The sequence below is a fragment of the Pseudochaenichthys georgianus genome, chromosome 15, assembly GCF_902827115.2.
Source record: "Pseudochaenichthys georgianus chromosome 15, fPseGeo1.2, whole genome shotgun sequence".
Lineage (NCBI taxonomy): Eukaryota > Metazoa > Chordata > Actinopteri > Perciformes > Channichthyidae > Pseudochaenichthys > Pseudochaenichthys georgianus.
In genome coordinates, this window is record NC_047517.1 from 17141997 (window position 1) to 17160558 (window position 18562).

The 18562-nt window shown below is 45.3% G+C and overlaps 1 protein-coding gene across 1 annotated transcript in view; it reads right to left on the reverse strand.

Moving 5' to 3' along the window:
* Positions 1 to 18562, reverse strand: part of disc1 (DISC1 scaffold protein) — a 65039-nt gene that overhangs the window by 21444 nt on the left and 25033 nt on the right. Inside the window, exon 10 of the mRNA XM_071205621.1 lies at positions 9574 to 9634. Within this exon, the coding sequence (XP_071061722.1) occupies positions 9574 to 9634 (61 nt within the window). The remainder of the gene's footprint in view (positions 1 to 9573; positions 9635 to 18562) is intronic.

Here is an 18562-nt window from a genome sequence, read left to right on the forward strand (position 1 = left end):
GTTCTGGTGACACACTTACAGCATCTGTGCTGCTCTAACATCCTGTTCGAGTCTTTAGCAAAGAAGAGATAATTGTTTTTTTCAACACCATCCGTCTCCACGGAGACGAGACATCTCACCAGTACTAATCTGCCTCTCTCCTCCCTTCCCCCCCTCCTCTTCTCCTCACCACCGCACTCCATCAACAGTAACGTAGAGTGATCAAATTTACAGTGGGTGATGGGTGCATGCGGCTATCCGAATGTGTGTGTGTGTATGTGTGTGTATGTGCACATGTGGTGACAATTGGCCGTTCAATCTTGCCGAATATGTGTCACTGTGCCAGACTGGGCCTGGGGGGAGCTACTGGTCCTCGCCCTGGAAGGAAAGCTGCATTTGTAATTTGATGTGGACGGCCTCTGGTGAAATACGCTGATGCAAAGCTGGAGAGCCAATTTATGTATATAGAATGTGATGGGCAGAAAAAGTAGTTTACAGTACCCAATGCCCAAGAAGCTGTCCTTTCAATGTGATTTGTTCTTCAAAAGTGATGTTGTTAGATGCATGTGGTCTATATGATCAGTTTTATTAGTCAATTTATTGAACATGTCAGAAACAAAAACATACAACAATAATATATATATATATATATATATATATTAGTGCTGTCAAAATTATCGCGTTAACGGCGGTAATTAATTTTTGGAATTAATTAATTTAACGCATGTGCAGAATGGCCCGCCCCATACGTGCCACCAGTGGCAGCGCCAGTGTATGGCTGTGGTAGGCTACACCCATACCAAGAAATGGCTTAGCCCCACCATGAAAAATGATGTTAAAGTAAGCAAAATAGAGTCTGCCAACTCGCGCGGAGTAAATTGCACAGACAGCAGTTAGTAAGATTGATTTCAGTAGCCACGGTTTTGAAAACTTTTGTCACGTAGTGATCGTCTTCTCAATAGAACATCTTTGATAACGGCGTGGTGTTGTTGCAGGAAGTCCCGACGCAGAATACTTTTGCTGTAGTACAGGGCAGAGCCATATAATAGTAATAATATGGCTCTGGTACAGGGGTGTACATAACTGGTACGCAGGTTATGTGCGTAATCTGAAATGCGTACCGTCACTTGTGTCACAAAGCGCATTTGCGTACCGACGTACTTGTGAAGCTTTTCCAGAAGGCGGTTAGATCACAGGACGACAGAGTCGGTCTCCGTGTGCACAGACAGGGCTGCAGTTAACGTCGGTCTGTACAACGGAACTGTGCCAAAACTACGCCAACCGGCTGCGGAGGGAGACTCCCCCTTCACTGGAGAACTGCGCTAAAACAGCTGATCACAACGTTCACACTAGGCTTGTTTGAGAGGCGTTGCGGCTCGCCTCGAAAGTAGACGAGAGTAGCCGATCGCAGTTGGGGGAGGTCTCAAAAAGCTCGCCTGAAGTCGGACAGCTCGGAGTCGGCTTCTTCATCTTTTTCTTCTTCTCTCGGTTTTTTGGCGGATTGCAAACAGCTTGAAGGTGCATACCGCCACCTCCGGAGTCGGCTTGACTCGGTTTGCATTTATAAAGAATGCACACATGTGTTTAATCGTTAATGTCAGATATGTACTAAGTAAATACATTTGTTCCTGCTCAAGATTAGATTCAACTTTATTGTTATTGCACAGATTACAGGTACTGAGACAACGAAATGCAGTTTAGCTTCTAACCAGGTGCAACAAGCAGTGAAGTGGAAAGTAATGTACACAATCTACAGAATAACATATAGAATGAATTGAATGATGAATAAACAGTGGGGTATGAATACACTAGATATCAGCCTGTGAGCAGTATGAACAGTGTGTATGAATATGCTAAGATATATAAAGTATGAAAACGGTAAGCAGTATAGTATAAAATATATAGATATTAATTTCATGATGATAAACATTGTGGAACAATGATGAAAAATGGGAATGGATGTGGCGACGTAAAACTGACACAAAACAACAACAAACTTTTGCCAGCCAATTGGAGAGTTTCATCAGCAGCACGTGGTAAAAACCACCAATTAGCGCTCAGCTCGAGATACCAGCGAGCCGTTTCCCATCAATCATTTCGCTTCCGCAGCTCGTGGAGAGCAAGTGCGCCAACTCGCCTCGCCTCGCTCTCAAGGCTGCGGCCGTCTTTATCCCGCGAGATTTCAAAGTCTCATGTGGGCGAGCCTCCAGAGCAAGTCGGACAAAATGACTAACCATCATGCAACGCACTAGCAAGACGTTGATCGCAACTGCGCAGGTCTGCGCAGGTCTTGCTTGTCTCAAACAAGCCTACTCTGTGGTCACGAAGTACTCCACTAGCCCCCCCCCCCCTCTGTCGACTTTCCTGAAGTACTCCCCCGTTGATAGAAATCAACACGTAATGAATTGAACGGTTTGATGATTGATAGGTGTGTGGGTTGTCTTTCATTTTGACACACAGAACAATGTTATAATAAACATAGATACTGTATGTTAAATTGATATATTGTGGTGACACGTTATGGGACATAATTCACCTCTCTTATTGTGTTGCCACACGGACCCTTTAGTGGGAACACCTGGAGAGTTAGCCTCCATTCCTGCTAGCTCATTAAGCAGAGCAGACGATGTGTTGACCTCTCTATATTTAATGGATAATAAAGAGTGGAACTCCGTTCTGAATACACCGCCTCCGACTCCCTTTTCCTGGCGCTACACTGGTGACCCTGACGTTTCCGAGAAAGTTTCCGGAAAATTAACGAGCATGGCTGAACGCGATGTGTTCGTAAAGCTGCCGGAATTCTGGGAGCACGCCGCGGAGGCATGGTTCGCACATGTGGAGGCGCACTTCGCCTGCCGACAGGTCCGTGACGGGGACCTGAAATACTACCATGTGGTAGCAGCGCTGGGCTGCTCTACGTCGTCCAGGTTGGTGGGATTCATCGCAGCCCCCCCACATCATGGCAAATATGAGGCGATTAAGGCCCTTCTCCTTAAGACATTTAGCTTATCTGCTAAGGAGAGGGCCCGCCAGTTACTTGACATTCAAGGCCTGGGAGACAGCAAGCCATCTCAGCTAATGGAGAAAATGCTAAATCTGCTAGGGGGGGAAGATCCCCGGATTTTATTCACGGAGATTTTCCTGCGTCACTTGCCTCCCCGGGTCCAGACGGCGCTGGCCAACACGCCTGTCACGGAGCCGCGTGCCTTGGCTGAGGAAGTGGATAGTTTTTTCCTGGCTACACAACAGCCCGGTGCAGAGACGTTAGCCGCGACGCGCAGCAGCCCATCTGCAGTCAAGACAGCATGGCGGGGGCCGGACACGGCTGTGGCAAGCCGGCGTGGAGACACCGGAGAGTGCTCTTACCACGCACGTTTCGGGACAAGGGCGAAGAGATGCATCGCTCCGTGCAGCTACAAACCCCCGGGAAACGGAGGGGCCGGCGCTCAGTAGTGGCCCTGAGCGTCGGCGGCACGTGCAGGCTCCTCAGCCTGTTTCTGTGTGACACGGGCGCTCAACGGAGCGTAGTTCCCGCGTCGAGTGAAGACGTCACCCGGGGAGGGCACGGACCGCGATTGACGACGGCTAACGGCGGTCCCATTCGCACGTACGGCGTGAGGCCTATGTGTTTGTGCATCGGAGGACAGCGTTTCAGCTGGGATTTCGTGACAGCGGACATTTCTTTTCCCCTCCTCGGAGCGGATTTTTTGTGCGCTCATGGACTCTTAGTGGACGTTAAGAATAGGCGTTTGATTGATGCCTTGACGTTTTCTTCCCTCGTGTGCACACTTGGCAGCGCAGCGTACGACGGGCTGTCGGGCTCGCTGTCAGGGGCAGACACGTTTCTCAGACTGTTGGCCGAGTTTCCAGACCTGTCGCTGCCCACCTTCTCTGCGCTTACCACTAAGCATGGCGTGGAGCACCACGTCACTACCGAGGGGCCTCCTGTCTACGCCAGGGCCCGGCGGTTGAACCCTTCTAAGCTGGCTGTGGCGAGGGCGGAGTTTGCAACCATGGAGCGCCTGGGCATTGTCCGCCGCTCTGACAGTCCTTGGGCTTCCCCCCTGCACGTCGTCCCCAAACCGAACGGCGGGTTCCGCCCGTGCGGGGATTACCGCCGACTCAACGACGCCACTACGCCTGACCGCTATCCAGTGCCGCACATTCAGTACTTTTCGGCGCATCTGGCCGGTACAGGGGTGTTTTCCAAGGTGGACCTGGTGCGTGGATACCACCAGGTGCCCATGCACCCCCTGGACATTCCCAAGACGGCAGTGATAACGCCTTTTGGACTTTTTGAGTTCCTGCGGATGCCTTTTGGACTCAAGAATGCCGCTCAGACGTTCCAGCGCCTGATGGATTCGGTACTGCGGGACCTGCCGTTTGTGTTTGTCTACCTCGACGACATACTCGTCGCCAGCGCTTCAGTGCAGGAGCACCTGTCCCACCTCCGAGCCCTTTTCACACGGCTCAACGAACACGGATTAATCATCAATCCGGCAAAGTGCCAGTTCGGGGTGTCTGACATTGATTTCCTGGGGCACCGCGTCACCAAGGGCGGTGCGACACCTCTGCCAGCGAAGGTGGAGGCTGTTGCGGCTTTTCCTCGCCCGCTCACAGCCCGGTCGCTCCGTGGGTTTCTGGGGATGGTGACCTTCTACCACCGTTTCATCGCCCGGGCCGCACACATCATGCGGCCGCTGTATGAAGCGTTGAAAGGCAAGACCCCCGTCCAGGCGATCGACTGGACAGCAGAGGCGGACGTCGCTTTTGCTGAGGTCAAGACCGCGTTGGCTCAGGCGGCTTTGCTGGCACACCCATCATCTACGGCTCCCATTTCCATCACCACGGACGCGTCGGACTACGCGGTCGGCGCAGTGCACGAGCAGTGGGTGGAGGGCGCTTGGCAGCCGCTCGCCTTTTTCAGCCGCCAGCTGACGCCCAGAGAACGCAGGTACAGCGCCTTTGACCGAGAGCTCCTTGGACTTTATTTGGCCGTGCGGCACTTCCGTTTCATGCTGGAAGGCCGTGAATTTACGGCGTTTGTCGACCACAAGCCGCTCACCTTCGCCATGTCAAAAGTGGCGGAGCCTTGGTCGGCACGTCAGCAGCGGCAGCTTTCCTACATATCAGAGTTCACTACAGACATTAAGCACGTGGCTGGCAAGTCGAACCTGGTTGCTGATTGCCTCTCCAGAGTCGTCATCGGTGCCGTCCAGTTGGGCCTGGACTATACTCGCATGGCGGCGGACCAGGTCACAGATCGGCGTCCAGGCTCTGAAGGTGGAGGGCGCGGGGCTGCGCTTGGAGGACGTAGTGTTCGGCGACGCGGGCATTACCCTCCTGGCACGGCCTGTCGTCCCTGCCAGCTGGAGGCGCTCTGTGTTCGAAGCGGTGCACGGCCTATCACACCCCGGCGTTAAACCTTCGGTGCGCTTGGTGGCCGCGAAGTTCGTCTGGCATGGGCTGAAAAAGGATGTGAGGACTTGGGCCAGGGAGTGCGTGGCTTGTCAACGCGCTAAGGTGCACCGCCACACGAAGGCCCCGTTGGAGCGTTTCCTGGTGCCTGAGAGGAGGTTTGATCACGTCAACATTGACCTGGTTGGTCCGTTGCCTTCCTCTCAGGGGTTTTCCTACCTCCTCACCATGGTGGACAGAACGACCCGTTGGCCGGAGGCAGTTCCGCTCGTTTCGACATCAGCCGCAGACGTTGCCCGGGCCTTCATTGCAACGTGGGTTTGTCGTTTTGGCACCCCGTCAGACATTTCCTCAGACAGGGGCTCTCAGTTCACGTCCGAGCTCTGGAACGCTGTGGCAAGCGGTTTGGGGGTCAAGCTGCACAGGACTACCGCTTACCACCCTCAGGCTAACGGCCTCTGCGAGCGCTTTCATCGCTCCATGAAGGCGTCCCTCAAGGCCGGCCTTACGGACGGTAACTGGGTCGACAAGCTGCCCTGGGTGATGCTGGGCCTGAGGACCGCACCTAAGGAAGATCTGCAGTGTTCTACAGCGGAGATGGTCTACGGTCAGCCGCTGAGAGTTCCGGGGGATTTCCTCCCAAATGCGTCAGCTCCCTGGTCTGCCACGGCCCAGCGAGTTTTTTCTGCGTGACGCGGCGGAGGCTTTCGCTCCAGTCCCGACTACTCAGCACGGTGCGCCAGGGTCTCAAGTTCCCGCGGAGCTACACTCAGCTGGGCACGTCTTCATCCGTCACGACGCACACAGAGGCCCCCTGCAGCCACCTTACGACGGAACTTTCCGGGTTTTGGAACACGGTGAAAAACACCTGGTGGTCGACATGGGCGGTAAGGCTGAGCACGTGAAGCCTTCAAAAACTGACCGGGTGAAGGCTGCTCACTTGGACGTGGACCGGCCGGTGGTGCTGGCTCGGCCGCCGAGACGGGGCCGACCCCCGGCTTTGATTCCTGTCAGGGAGTGTGGACCTGTTGTTCCGGTCCCTCCTCTGTCAGGGGCCGCACGGGCGGAGGTCGCTGTACCGACTCCGGTGCGCAGGTCTCGTGGGGGCAGGCGGATTGTTCCTCCCCGCCATACGGATTTTGTTTACACGTGAATTCTGGGGGGGCTTGTGTGGTGACACGTTATGGGACATAATTCACCTCTCTTATTGTGTTGCCACACGGACCCTTTAGTGGGAACACCTGGAGAGTTAGCCTCCATTCCTGCTAGCTCATTAAGCAGAGCAGACGATGTGTTGACCTCTCTATATTTAATGGATAATAAAGAGTGGAACTCCGTTCTGAATACACCGCCTCCGACTCCCTTTTCCTGGCGCTACAATATCCGCCTTCTTTCATTTATCTTTCCATTCCCACAATATACATGAATAAATGGCATATTTTGGACATAGCATTAATGGTAATTAATCATGATTAATTAATTTTTAAGCTGTGATTAATCTGATTAAAAATTGTAATCGTTTGACAGCCCTAATATATATATATATATATATTCTCTTTTTTCCTTTTTTTTCTCACTCAAATGAATAATTATAACAAAGTACAAAAAATAAAACAATAATATCTGATGGTGAAACTAAAAGGTAGGATCACAGGATATAAGCAACCAGTAGCCGGCCTTTACTAATGCATTTTAGTTGTATTAATATTGGTAGACTTAAAAGGCTTCCTGGATTTAAAATCTCACAGGTTTAGCATTAAATCCTTTACTGATATAGTTATTTAAAGGTCACTAATTTACACATGAAGCTCAGAAGTACTCTTTTCATGATGATGTCATCGGGGTTATCTCAGCTTGGGCTTAGAGACTTCTGCCTGTGTCCAGCAGCTCTATAGATCGCTCTTAGTCTTTGAAGATAAATTCCCCTTTGGTGGCCACATTTTTCATACTAGAAATCTGACATTTCTAGTGTTCAAGTGTTTGTGACATTGTGTGTTTATGTTATTTGAAATTTCGTTATATTATAAGACATGGTATTTAGCTGTTGCTTTTAGCTATTGCTTTTATACAAACTGGAAGGGTGGAAACACATAGGCGTTTACCAGGCAGGAAAACACGGGGATTGAGCTGCAATCTGGGAATAGTAAAATACATCATATTTTGACAAGTTCATACAGTAGTGCAAAATTAAAGTTATTTGACCACTCTTTTGAGGCTGCCACCAGCAGTTGTATACAATAGATCACCCTGTCTGTCGGTGAGTCCAAACATTTCTCATTCAAATCAAATCAAATCAAGTTTTATTTATACGTATAGCACATTTATAAACGATTTTTGGTCGAGCCAAAGTGCTATACATATAATACACACTTTTAATGCACTTTATATACTATTTTTTTTATGTCAATATTTTTAACTATTTATTCCCCCGTATGATTGTATGTCCTATTGCTGTGTTTTTTGGTGTTATGTATTTGTTTGTATATTTTTTGCACACCGGGACAGAGTTGCACTCTGCATCTCGTTATACCTTGTGTATAGTGACAATAAAAGGCTTTAACTTTAACTTTAACTTTAACTTTAGGTGTGTGGCGCAGTGGGTTGTCCGTAGGTGTTCGGAGCAGGGGGTCACAGGTTCAAACCCCACTGCAGTCAGCATGTCGTTGTGTCCCTGGGCAAGACACTTCACCCCAAATTGCTCCTGTGGTGATTGTCCACAGTATTGAGTATGTTAGTCGCTTTGGATAAAAGCGTCTAAAAAGTGACATGTAATAATAAAAAGTGACATGTAATAACTTTAATAAAAATAGCCTACAATAGAGACACGATTGTGACCAAGCAGGCCGCAATTTGGCATGGCGGTCAAGTGTGTGTGAATTCACAAATGCATGGATGCATGTGCATAGTTGGTCGAAGCCATTGCAAGTTTTTCCTGTTGATATAACTTTGTTGTGCACATTTATTTTAAAGTTTCTGAGTTGGAGACTTGTTATGGTGTGATTAGTCTATATATGCTGTGGTTGTACCCAGTCTGTAAAATACCTCTTCTAATCTACCTCTTCTGTCATTGCATAGACAGATACTCTCAACAACTTCTTTCAAATCAAAACACCAAGCGGCCATCTGCCCTACTGACTGAAAAGGTCCCGGCCTTTCCCCCCTGCTGGGCACCGAGATCGCAGCCATGTTACTCCTTGACCAAGCAGAGCTGCAGCCTGTGTAACACTCAACAACAAACAGTCCTGCAGTGTGAGACTGACTTCTGGCTCCCATCCAAAAGACGTGACCCTGCCTCTCTAAGCATGCAACACAGAAATCTACCCCCTCTCACAAAGACAACAAACAAAAACATGTGGAGAGCAGACAAACAGGGTTTCTGAAAATATAGGCTTTTCCAGGCTCAAAACAAGTCTAGACAGAATACACTTTCCCCTCTGAACGTTTAGGAAGAACAAACTCAGTACAAAGCACACCTCATGTGGTGTACACAAAAACTCTTATTTATTTTCCATATGTAAAACAGAAATGAATCTTTAATGTTGCAGAGTAAGATAGGTTTCTGCCTGACTCTGTCCCACATGCGCAGTTAGAAAAAAAGTCAGCCTCTCAGCACATCACAATCCTGTTGTGTAACAGTCTGACGTGCTGGGCGACCACCCGCCACACAACAGACCTGTCCTCTGTGATTTAGGGCCGCTGAGACGCAGATAGAAACAGTGGAGATATTGTTTTGTCTCAAATAGTTTACACAGACGGAGGGAGGGGGGGGGTGGAAACTGAGCTGAAGTGGGTCACCCTTGAAAAAGAGATCAATGATCTCAATGGGATTCACCTGCATAAATAAAGGTTTGAAATGAAAGTGGAGGTATAGAAAATAACAGGTAAAGACAATATGTGAGAAGGTGGGAAGAGGAAGACGAATTGTGCAGGTGAGAGACGGAGTGAAATGTGAGAATGAAGCTCTGGGAGAAAACGGAACAATAAAAAGGTGTGAGTGTATGACGTGGCGGCTGAGGTGATGTATTTGGGGGGTGGAAGGGTGGTGTTCTGGTTAGAGGACAACCAAGGCTGGAGGAATTCCTTGGAGCCTGTTGTTCTGTATGGCCGTTTGGTTTGTTTTTTTCTATTATGTTTTTACAAAAAAAATAGAAAACGGCAGAAACATTCATTTCTTACCTTTGTAATCTGTCCTCCAAAAGCCTGATGTACTCGGTAGTGTTCTCTTTGAGCCGGCTTTCTGCATGGAGAGGAGCAGAGGGAACAACAGCCTGTTACTCATACTTTTATTAGCCATGATGGGGTAACCTAGCAACAAATCACAGCTCTAATACCATTAAAACTGAATTGTCATTAGCTATTTTATATATGGGCTGTGCCTTACGCTGAGAACCTGCAACAGTACAGTACAGTACAAAGGCCCAGCTGGCTCTCTCTTAAGACAAACACACAATCGAGGAAAGATCATTCCCACTGCTCCGAGAGGGGATAAAATTGGAGACGGCCTGAGGATAAAAGGGGATTCTAACATGGCATAGGTCCTTATACAGCGCCAGATTTTCTGTGCGGCATGAAGTTGGACAGATAGCTTCTGTTGCTTCCTGCGCCCTCCTGCCAGAAGTGAGCTGTGCCTGAGGAGGCAGACGCAGGCTGGCTGGGTGTTAGTCAGGATGGGGAGGATGGGGCAATCTGAACGCCACTAATGAGCTCATGTATGAAACATGAGAATATGCCCCCCGCAGCGGCAGGTCTTTGAACACAATGGGATGCACTTATATCAAATTGTGGGCTGCATATATATGCGCACACAGGCTATAATGTTCGATACTACCTCCTTCTTCCCACTGAAATCCACACTCACAACAAGCTGTCCTCAATAATTTTCCCATCCCAGCATCTGTACAACTCAACATGAGAATCAGTGCTTTCCCACACTCTGGTGGGGTACATTGGGCTATTTTTCAGACATTACTTTATCAGTGCTATTCTCCTGCAAAATATGTTATACTTGTATCTGTTTTGACAATATTAAACACACTGAGAAGGAAAATATATAATATTTGTTCCACATTTGGGATATACATATATTTGCTTTCTTGGCCAAAAGTTACAAGACAAAATCAACACCATTAAATATAAGCTACAGACTGCAGCTGGTTAGCTTAGCAGCAATGTTAAAATTAAAACAGCTAACCTGCAGTTACCAAACTAAATATCCATACAAGCACCTCTAAAGTGTACTAATCACACTTCAATGTAAGTTTAATTTAGAGCACACTGTCCCAGTACACTTTATAAGTAATTAAAAAACAACCGCAGAAAAGAAAACACAAAATATTGAGTAAAACATATACACACATACACACTGATCTCAATGTAAAGTAGAGAGGTCACAGTGAAAAGAAAACAAATATATATAAATATCAGCAGTGCTTGTGCAGTGAGAGCTTATTCCAGAGACGTAGAGCTCAAAGCCTAATCAACACGTATCTTATTTTCCTAATTTGTACAACAAATATTGTGTAAAAGTGAAACGTTGTGGTTTCATGGGGGTGTTAGGCGACTACTTCTTGGCCGCCAACAGTTACTAAACAATTACCCGAGGACAGTTTAAGGAAGTTACTGCAAGCCAAGAAACAAGCAGTGTGAAACAAGCTTTCCCTATTTTCATGTTTTTGGGTAAACTAAGGTCACCAAAATGTATAGCTTCAAATTGTACTGTTAGTTGATCGTGCTATCAAATTTCTCAAATAAAGCTATGTAATAAAGCCAAAAACATATTTCCAAAAATAGTAGAGTAGAGTCATTAATACTAACAAGTACATATCCCTTTAAAAACCGACGATGAAGCAGAAGGTGTTACATTCTAAAGAAAGATAAGCCAAAAGTTGTTGGAAGACACTTAGCTCGCTCACACAGAGAGAAAGTCACCTAATTGGGTGTTCTGAATCACACTGAGGTTTGAAATATGATTTGTATCATTGTCTTGATGGTGGTTATTAGACAGCATCAGCTCCAGGATGAGACAAGCTGGGAGCTTGCACAGCGGGGAGTGGAAGAAAAAAGCCTCAGACTAAGTGACTGTGACACACACTGATACACGTATTCCTTTTTATACTTTGGGGAAGAAATGAGATGGATATTGTCAGGTTATTTATTTGGTATGTGTGTGTCACAGCCACAGGAAGCGAGATCTTGGCTCAGTCATTTCCATTCAAAGTGGCCAAATCTTCTCAATCAGAGGGTGGAGGAAGGAGGAGAAGCTATCACATATCTGCTCTACGTGGACCAGACAGCTCACTTACCACGCCTCTAATTGCTATGTGAGATCCTATCCCAACTGACAGAGTCTCCCATGTCAACTTCCCTTCATGCCAGCTCTGGTAGGCAGCGTGCAAGGAGAAAACCATTGAATTATACATGGAGGGCATTAAGCCTGACTTCAGATGGCAAAGAGCATGTACAGATGTGAGATGACTAAGGCTTAAACAAGAGCCAGATTTAGAAATATTATACTGTGAGGAATAGATACAGTCTATGATGAAGGGCATGTACAGAGGAGAGATGCAGACTTGAGTGTATTAACTGTTAACTCAATATTTCTATCTATGCTGATACTGCGAGGCAGTGTGCCATGCTGTCGCCATGCCAACCGGTGGCAATACTAGTGAGCCTCTTCTGGCGTGACAGATGAAAATAATCTTTTCTTTATAGAATGGGACAAGACATCAAGCAGCAGAGCCTCCTCCTGCGCTGAGTGGAACCAGAGCACCGGGTGATATTGCCACTTCCTGTAAGTCTGCGGGAGGCTGCTGTCATTGGCAGACCATGCGAATAAAATCGGCACTAAAAAGCCCATAAAGAAGAGAGGCAGTCTGTTACTCCCTGATACATGCAACACTATATTTGGTGTTGAGGGAACCTCACAAAGGCATTCACAGAGCCTGCACTGGAAAATTCATGAGCTCAGCCTCCCCTCACACCACTGATCTCAGCGGGCGCTTAACATCACTGATTGCTGCCAAAGACCCCGGACAAAATCGAAGGGGCCATTCATTCATAACGCAAACATAAGTGACACACAATTGACAGATGATAAGAATGTGTTACTGGATGTTGCAAAAAAAGCCATTTGCTTAATATTGGTCAAAATACTCATTAATTATTCTAATGAAAAGACAATTACTTAACCACATAGTTGATAAACGATAAAGCTGATGATTACAATCAAACAGACAAAGCAAATGGAGCAGATGTATCGCACAGTGATGCACAATTCCCGATGATGAAGCAATGGGCTTTAATGAGCCTGCAGAATGTAACGATGGCAAGGTGTTTAGATTTGCTGCTGAGTTATGAACATTTGAACAGCTCTCTAATTGTAATTGAATAATGCAGCCATTTCTTCTTTGCCTAACAATAAAGGCACCCAGCATCTGTGAGGCCTTCATGTTGTCGAACAAATTAGAGGCTGCTCCGTGCTAACACAGCACCGCTGATATGCGTGTTATAAAAGCCTTGCCCATAATAGGGCAGAAGATAAATTGTGTGTCTTTTATAATTGAGTTGAAGGCACCGACTGTGATTAATGTGTTTAAGCTCAGCTACGGCTGCTTGAGTGCAACAGCACTGCAGGTAACACAAACACCCAGTCAGCATATGCTGACACTCAGATTGTATGAACGTCTCATCTGAACTTAACAGCAGCCAGGCAGCATGGCTAATGAAGGAGGAGGGACAGACAGATATCTCAGACGAACACTCAATAGGCAATGATGCTTTAGGCCAGTGACCACCAACTGGCGGCCCGCGGGCCACATCCGGCCCGCCAGACATTCTCATCCGGCCCGCACGACGGGGGTGACTGTGGCGTTGGCGGAGAGGTTACTGCGTTCGCCCCCCACCCATTTCTTTGTTTACAACGTCTCGTGAGTAAGGTACCGGAGTCCAACAGCAGTACCGGAGTCCAACAGAGAGGCAGCAGCTGCGGGACAGTAGACTGCATACTGCGAAACCTTCCCTCCCCTGAAGAAGAAGTGATCCTTCGTTGTGAAGAGTCTGGTTAATGCGCTCCGCACCACAGCAGTAGCCCCGCTGCGACAGAGTCCAACAGAGAGGCTGGAGCTGCGGGACAGTAGCCTAGAAGCAGGGTTGGGTTGTAACGGAATACATAACGGCGTTACGTAATCAGAATACAAAAATCAAGTAGGCTAACTGTATTCAGCTGGCGTTACATTTGAAAAACGAGTAATCTGATTACAGTTACTTTCGTAAACCTGAAGTGAATACATTTTGAAATACTTATTGGAATTATTGGTGGAAAAGTTTCCTCACAAAATGTAATATTCATTACTGGCAGAGCTGTGTGCACACTGCACAGCGCTGCAGCTTGTCTGTGAGCGAGAGAGAGATGCAGTGTCTGTGAGGCCCCGCCCCCGCACGCAGATGAGAGAGAGAGATCTCTTTTAAAATATATTGAAAGTTAGAAACGGAGATGGTTAGATAAAATGTGCAAGATAACGTTTATGTGGCATTTCTTTATTGTCGAAATTATGACATTTCATAACGGGATCAAATCAAAGTGAATGGCCTGCTGCTGCTGAATGCATGGGGCAAGTGACTGGAAAAAGTTTTAAAAGTTATTACATCGTTTCAGATAATAATGATAATTCATTCTATTTAGGGGCGCCTTTCAAAGCACCCAAGGACACCTTACAATTCATAATATATTCCAAGGAAAGGTTTTAAGACAGTACAAAGAATGCAGTCAGGGTGATGTTTTTTATGTGGGTGCAGATGAGAGAGCTGTCCAGAATGACACCAAGATGTTGTGTTTGAGTTCTTGATAAGCCATTAGAACAGTAAAATAAGTGTCTCCTGTTCACCAAAACATACCCATCTGTTATGGAAAAAGAAAGTATTCCAAAAGTAATCTGAATACTATTTATAAAATTCTGGGCTATATAAAAATCGCTGGCCCGCGATAGTGTCTATTGGTTACATTTCGGCCCTTGGACAAATGTAGTTGGTGATCCCTGCTTTAGGCTGTGGGACAACAGCATAGCAGTTCACGTATTTATGTTGGCATGCTGTAACATATTGTGGGGCTATGCCCAAATGCACTACAAAAATAAATAATTTGACAAAAATGTAGTTGTGTGTAGAGAATCTGTGCTTGGGTGGATAAATATATTTCAGTTATTGGTACTGAATTGCTCTTGCTCTGAATTTGACATCCTCACTGTCATTATATAACTCAAGTAAAACTCAGTAAACTGAGTTTGTTTAGAAGAGACTCTGACTTACTTTGCTCTGGGCTGAAAAATAAAACTATAAAGCTAAACCATGGAGAACTGTCCCAAAATGTGCGACCATAAATACTTTAAAATGCTATCTCAACAGCTCACCTGCTCAAAATCCTGCTCTGTTTAAGTGACATCTTATTATTTATTTAGCATATTTTGAGAAACCACATTAGCACAAGAGAAATAAAGTGTTTTCTGCCAATAAATAGTCTTCTGACCACAGCATATTACTAGACCGACTGGAAAACTGGGTGGGACTTTCGGAAACAGTTCTAAATTGGTTTGAATCCTACCTAAAGGACAGAAACAACTTTGTTTCTAAAGGTAAATACACATCTGAGTTGACAAATATGACATGTGGAGTTCCTCAAGGCTCCATCTTGGGGCCTCTTCTCTTTAACATCTACATGCTACCACTGGCTCAGATAATGACAAACAACAAAATAAGTTACCATAGCTATGCAGATGACACGCAAATGTACGTAACAATTTCACCAGGAGACTATGCTCCAATTCAAACACTGAGTAAGTGCATTGAACAAATCAATGACTGGATGTGTCAGAACTTTCTCCAATTAAACAAAGATAAAACTGAGGTAATGGTTTTTGGAGCCAAGTCAGAACGTATCAAAGTTAGCGCTGAGCTTCAGTCTGCAATGTTCAAAACAACAGATAAAGCCAGAAATCTAGGTGTTTTAATGTGACAGTTTTAATGTTGAAACTGGGCCCCATAGCCCCACTGTCTGTCCATGCATTTATCTTCAGTTTCAACAGTCACATTAAAACAGTTACTAAATCAGCCTACTATCACCTAAAGAATATATCTAGGATTAAAAGACTAATGTCACAGCAGGATTTGGAAAAACTTGTCCATGCATTTATCTTCAGTAGACTCGACTACTGCAATGGTGTCTTCACAGGTCTCACTAAAAAATCTATTAGGAAGCTGCAGCTGATTCAGAACGCCGCTGCTCGAGTCCTCACTAACACTAAGAAAGTGGATCACATCACTCCAGTTCTGAAGTCTTTACACTGGCTTCCTGTGTGTCAAAGAATAGATTTCAAAATACTGCTGCTGGTTTATAAAGCACTGAATGGTTTAGGCCCAAAATACATTTCTGACCTCCTGCTAAATTATGAACCATCCAAATCTCTCAGGTCTTCAGGGACTGGTCAGCTTTCTGTCCCCAGAGTCAGAACTAAACATGGTAAAGCAGCGTTCAGTTATTATGCTCCAAATATCTGGAACAAACTCCCAGAAACCTGCAGGTCCGCTGCAACTCTGACTACTTTTAAATCCAGGCTGAAGACTTTTCTTTTTGTCGCTGCTTTTAATTGAACTATTCATATCTTAGACTGCACTGTAACTTTTATCCATGTACTTTTTCTTTAATGTTTAATTGAACTATTCATATCTTAGACTGCACTGTAACTTGTATCCATGTTTTTTTTTTTTTAATGTTTCTTTTATTAGCTTTTCTTTTTAATGACTAATTTTAAATGCCATTTTCTTAATGTCTTTAATTTTTTGTAAAGCACTTTGAATTGCCTTGTGTTGAAAAGTGCTATATAAATAAACTTGCCTTGCCTTGCCTTCTGAATATGCCACCTCAATTAAAGTTTTTGTTTAAACTAGCCATGCTAGCTGCTTTATGGTAATGTGATCATGCTAATTAGCTCACAATAGCAATGCTAACACTTTAATTCATGTGTTTACCATCTCTGTTTAGTGTGTTAGCTTGGCAACTTTACTAATTACAAATGTTACACAATATCTAATGTGTAATCATGAACCAGTAGTTGTTTAGCCGTTTCAATCTGGAACAAAGCAGTAAACTGACATGTTGCTAGCATGGCTACAAACAAACAGTTATGTAGTGGGAACTATTGCAGTAGTACCTCAATCAACTTCTCTTTGTTTTTAAAGTTATGCTGATGGGTATGTACACTTTGATACTAACAATAGAATGACATCTTCTTCTGAATCTCAGGAAAATGAATACTGCCAACATTTCAAAGAATAAAAAAAACAGGAAACATTCTCTCAGGTCCACTTAACCACTACACCGCTCTCAATCATTCAGACACTGAAAGAGGCACAGTCATGAATAAATCATATATGTCCTCGTCTTTATTATTGGCTCTCCGTTAAGAGGAAATTGCAATTGTTTAATAACACATAGATGCAGTATTTTGATGTACACTTCAACTTTTTACTCATATCCACAGTTGAGTTGACACTCAAGACAGAGATGACACTGAAGTGGGATCTGTATGAAGAATAATAGATGGTGAAGACGCAGCAAAAAAACTAATAAGATGTGTTTTAGTGGAGCCATGTGGAGAAGACAAACTCCTATCTTTACCGCAGAGGGCCAAATTACCTGCTACAGAATATACCGCCTGCATACTAACAAAAGCATTAAATAAGCATTGGCAGAATACTTATAAATCAAAAGGGAACACACACCAACACTGCCTCCCCATTTGAATGTCCTCACTCCTGGGGTCATTTACTCAGCTCTTCAATTATTTATTTGTAAATTTAGTATCACTCCAGATCTCTCTTGGGGACAAAATTATACTCTCCGCAGGGAATCAAACCTCCGGCTATAATGGGTTTGGTATTCATCAGCACTCGCGTCAATGGCAATTAAGGACTTAATGGCTCCCAGGCCAAAAAAAAACACACTACAAAGTACGCTGGGCGGAGATGTTCAACAAGCTAAAGCTGCGTGGTTTAAGTGGATGCATGTGCATGGAGGTATCAGGTGAACTAGGTTTCTTTAGAGCTCATGACAATAGGCCCTTTCAAGAACAGCCATATGGTTTCCTCGTTATAAGAAGACACAAGTGTCATAAAGATGTGCTAGAAATGCCTCAGAAACCAAAAGGATGGCCATCTTGACTTTGAAGTAGACAGTCATTTCTAAACCCCTCCAGCTAAAGAAATGCTAACGTGCTGGTTGTTGGCTATCACTTTCCAGCTAGTATGTGCCAGCCCCTTATTACCAAAAAGGTTGACAGTTTAATGAGCCCCTTGCTTGTTGTCAGCATCGCATTGTGAAATTGCGCCTGCTTCCACATTGTGCACGCCCACTTGAGCACACCGTGCATCCAATCATTAATTTGCCGTCTCTTCTTTAATTCGAGGAGCCTTTCTCACCTGATTCCCGTTCCTTTGTTTAGCCCGAACATTTAGCATGCCACTTATTGTTCAGCTTCTGTGTCCCTGAGAGCTGCTTCATTCTGTGTAAGGCATGCCGTGCATTGAGGATACTGACGGGAACTTGAACAGGTCTTTCGTTGTTGTGGACTGTTATTTAACATCAAATATCTGGCGGATTTTCATGCAGAATGGTTAGAGTACAAGGCACATCATTTGCTATTTGTTATTTTCAACAGTAACATTAAGTTGTTGACCTTAAATTAACAAAAATACCAAATATATACCTTATACCCCATTAAAAACATGATGCAATTGAAACAATGGAAGGGTGCTCCCTTGTGGCAGCATGGGTGCATTCGAGACAATACAATAGGTCCACAGTAATAGTCATGCTGCAGCCACAGGCTTTAATGGTCTAGAATAGATAACAGTGGATGTAAGATAGCTGATTGCTCTGCTTTTTGTCTCATCACTTCACCGCTCCCCTTCCTTCCATCTCAGCGCACTCCCATCTCAGTGCCTCAGAGAGTAAAGTGACCCTTTTTTAAAGAAGAACTCCCTGTGACTGATGGACTTGAGAGAGTAGCACTGCAGGTGGTGCTGTCAAAGTCCATTTATTTCTTTGCCAGTGCCAGGAGGCCAAACCAATCTACCCCCTCCTTCTTCTATAAAAAAAGTGGGACATTCTTTTAAG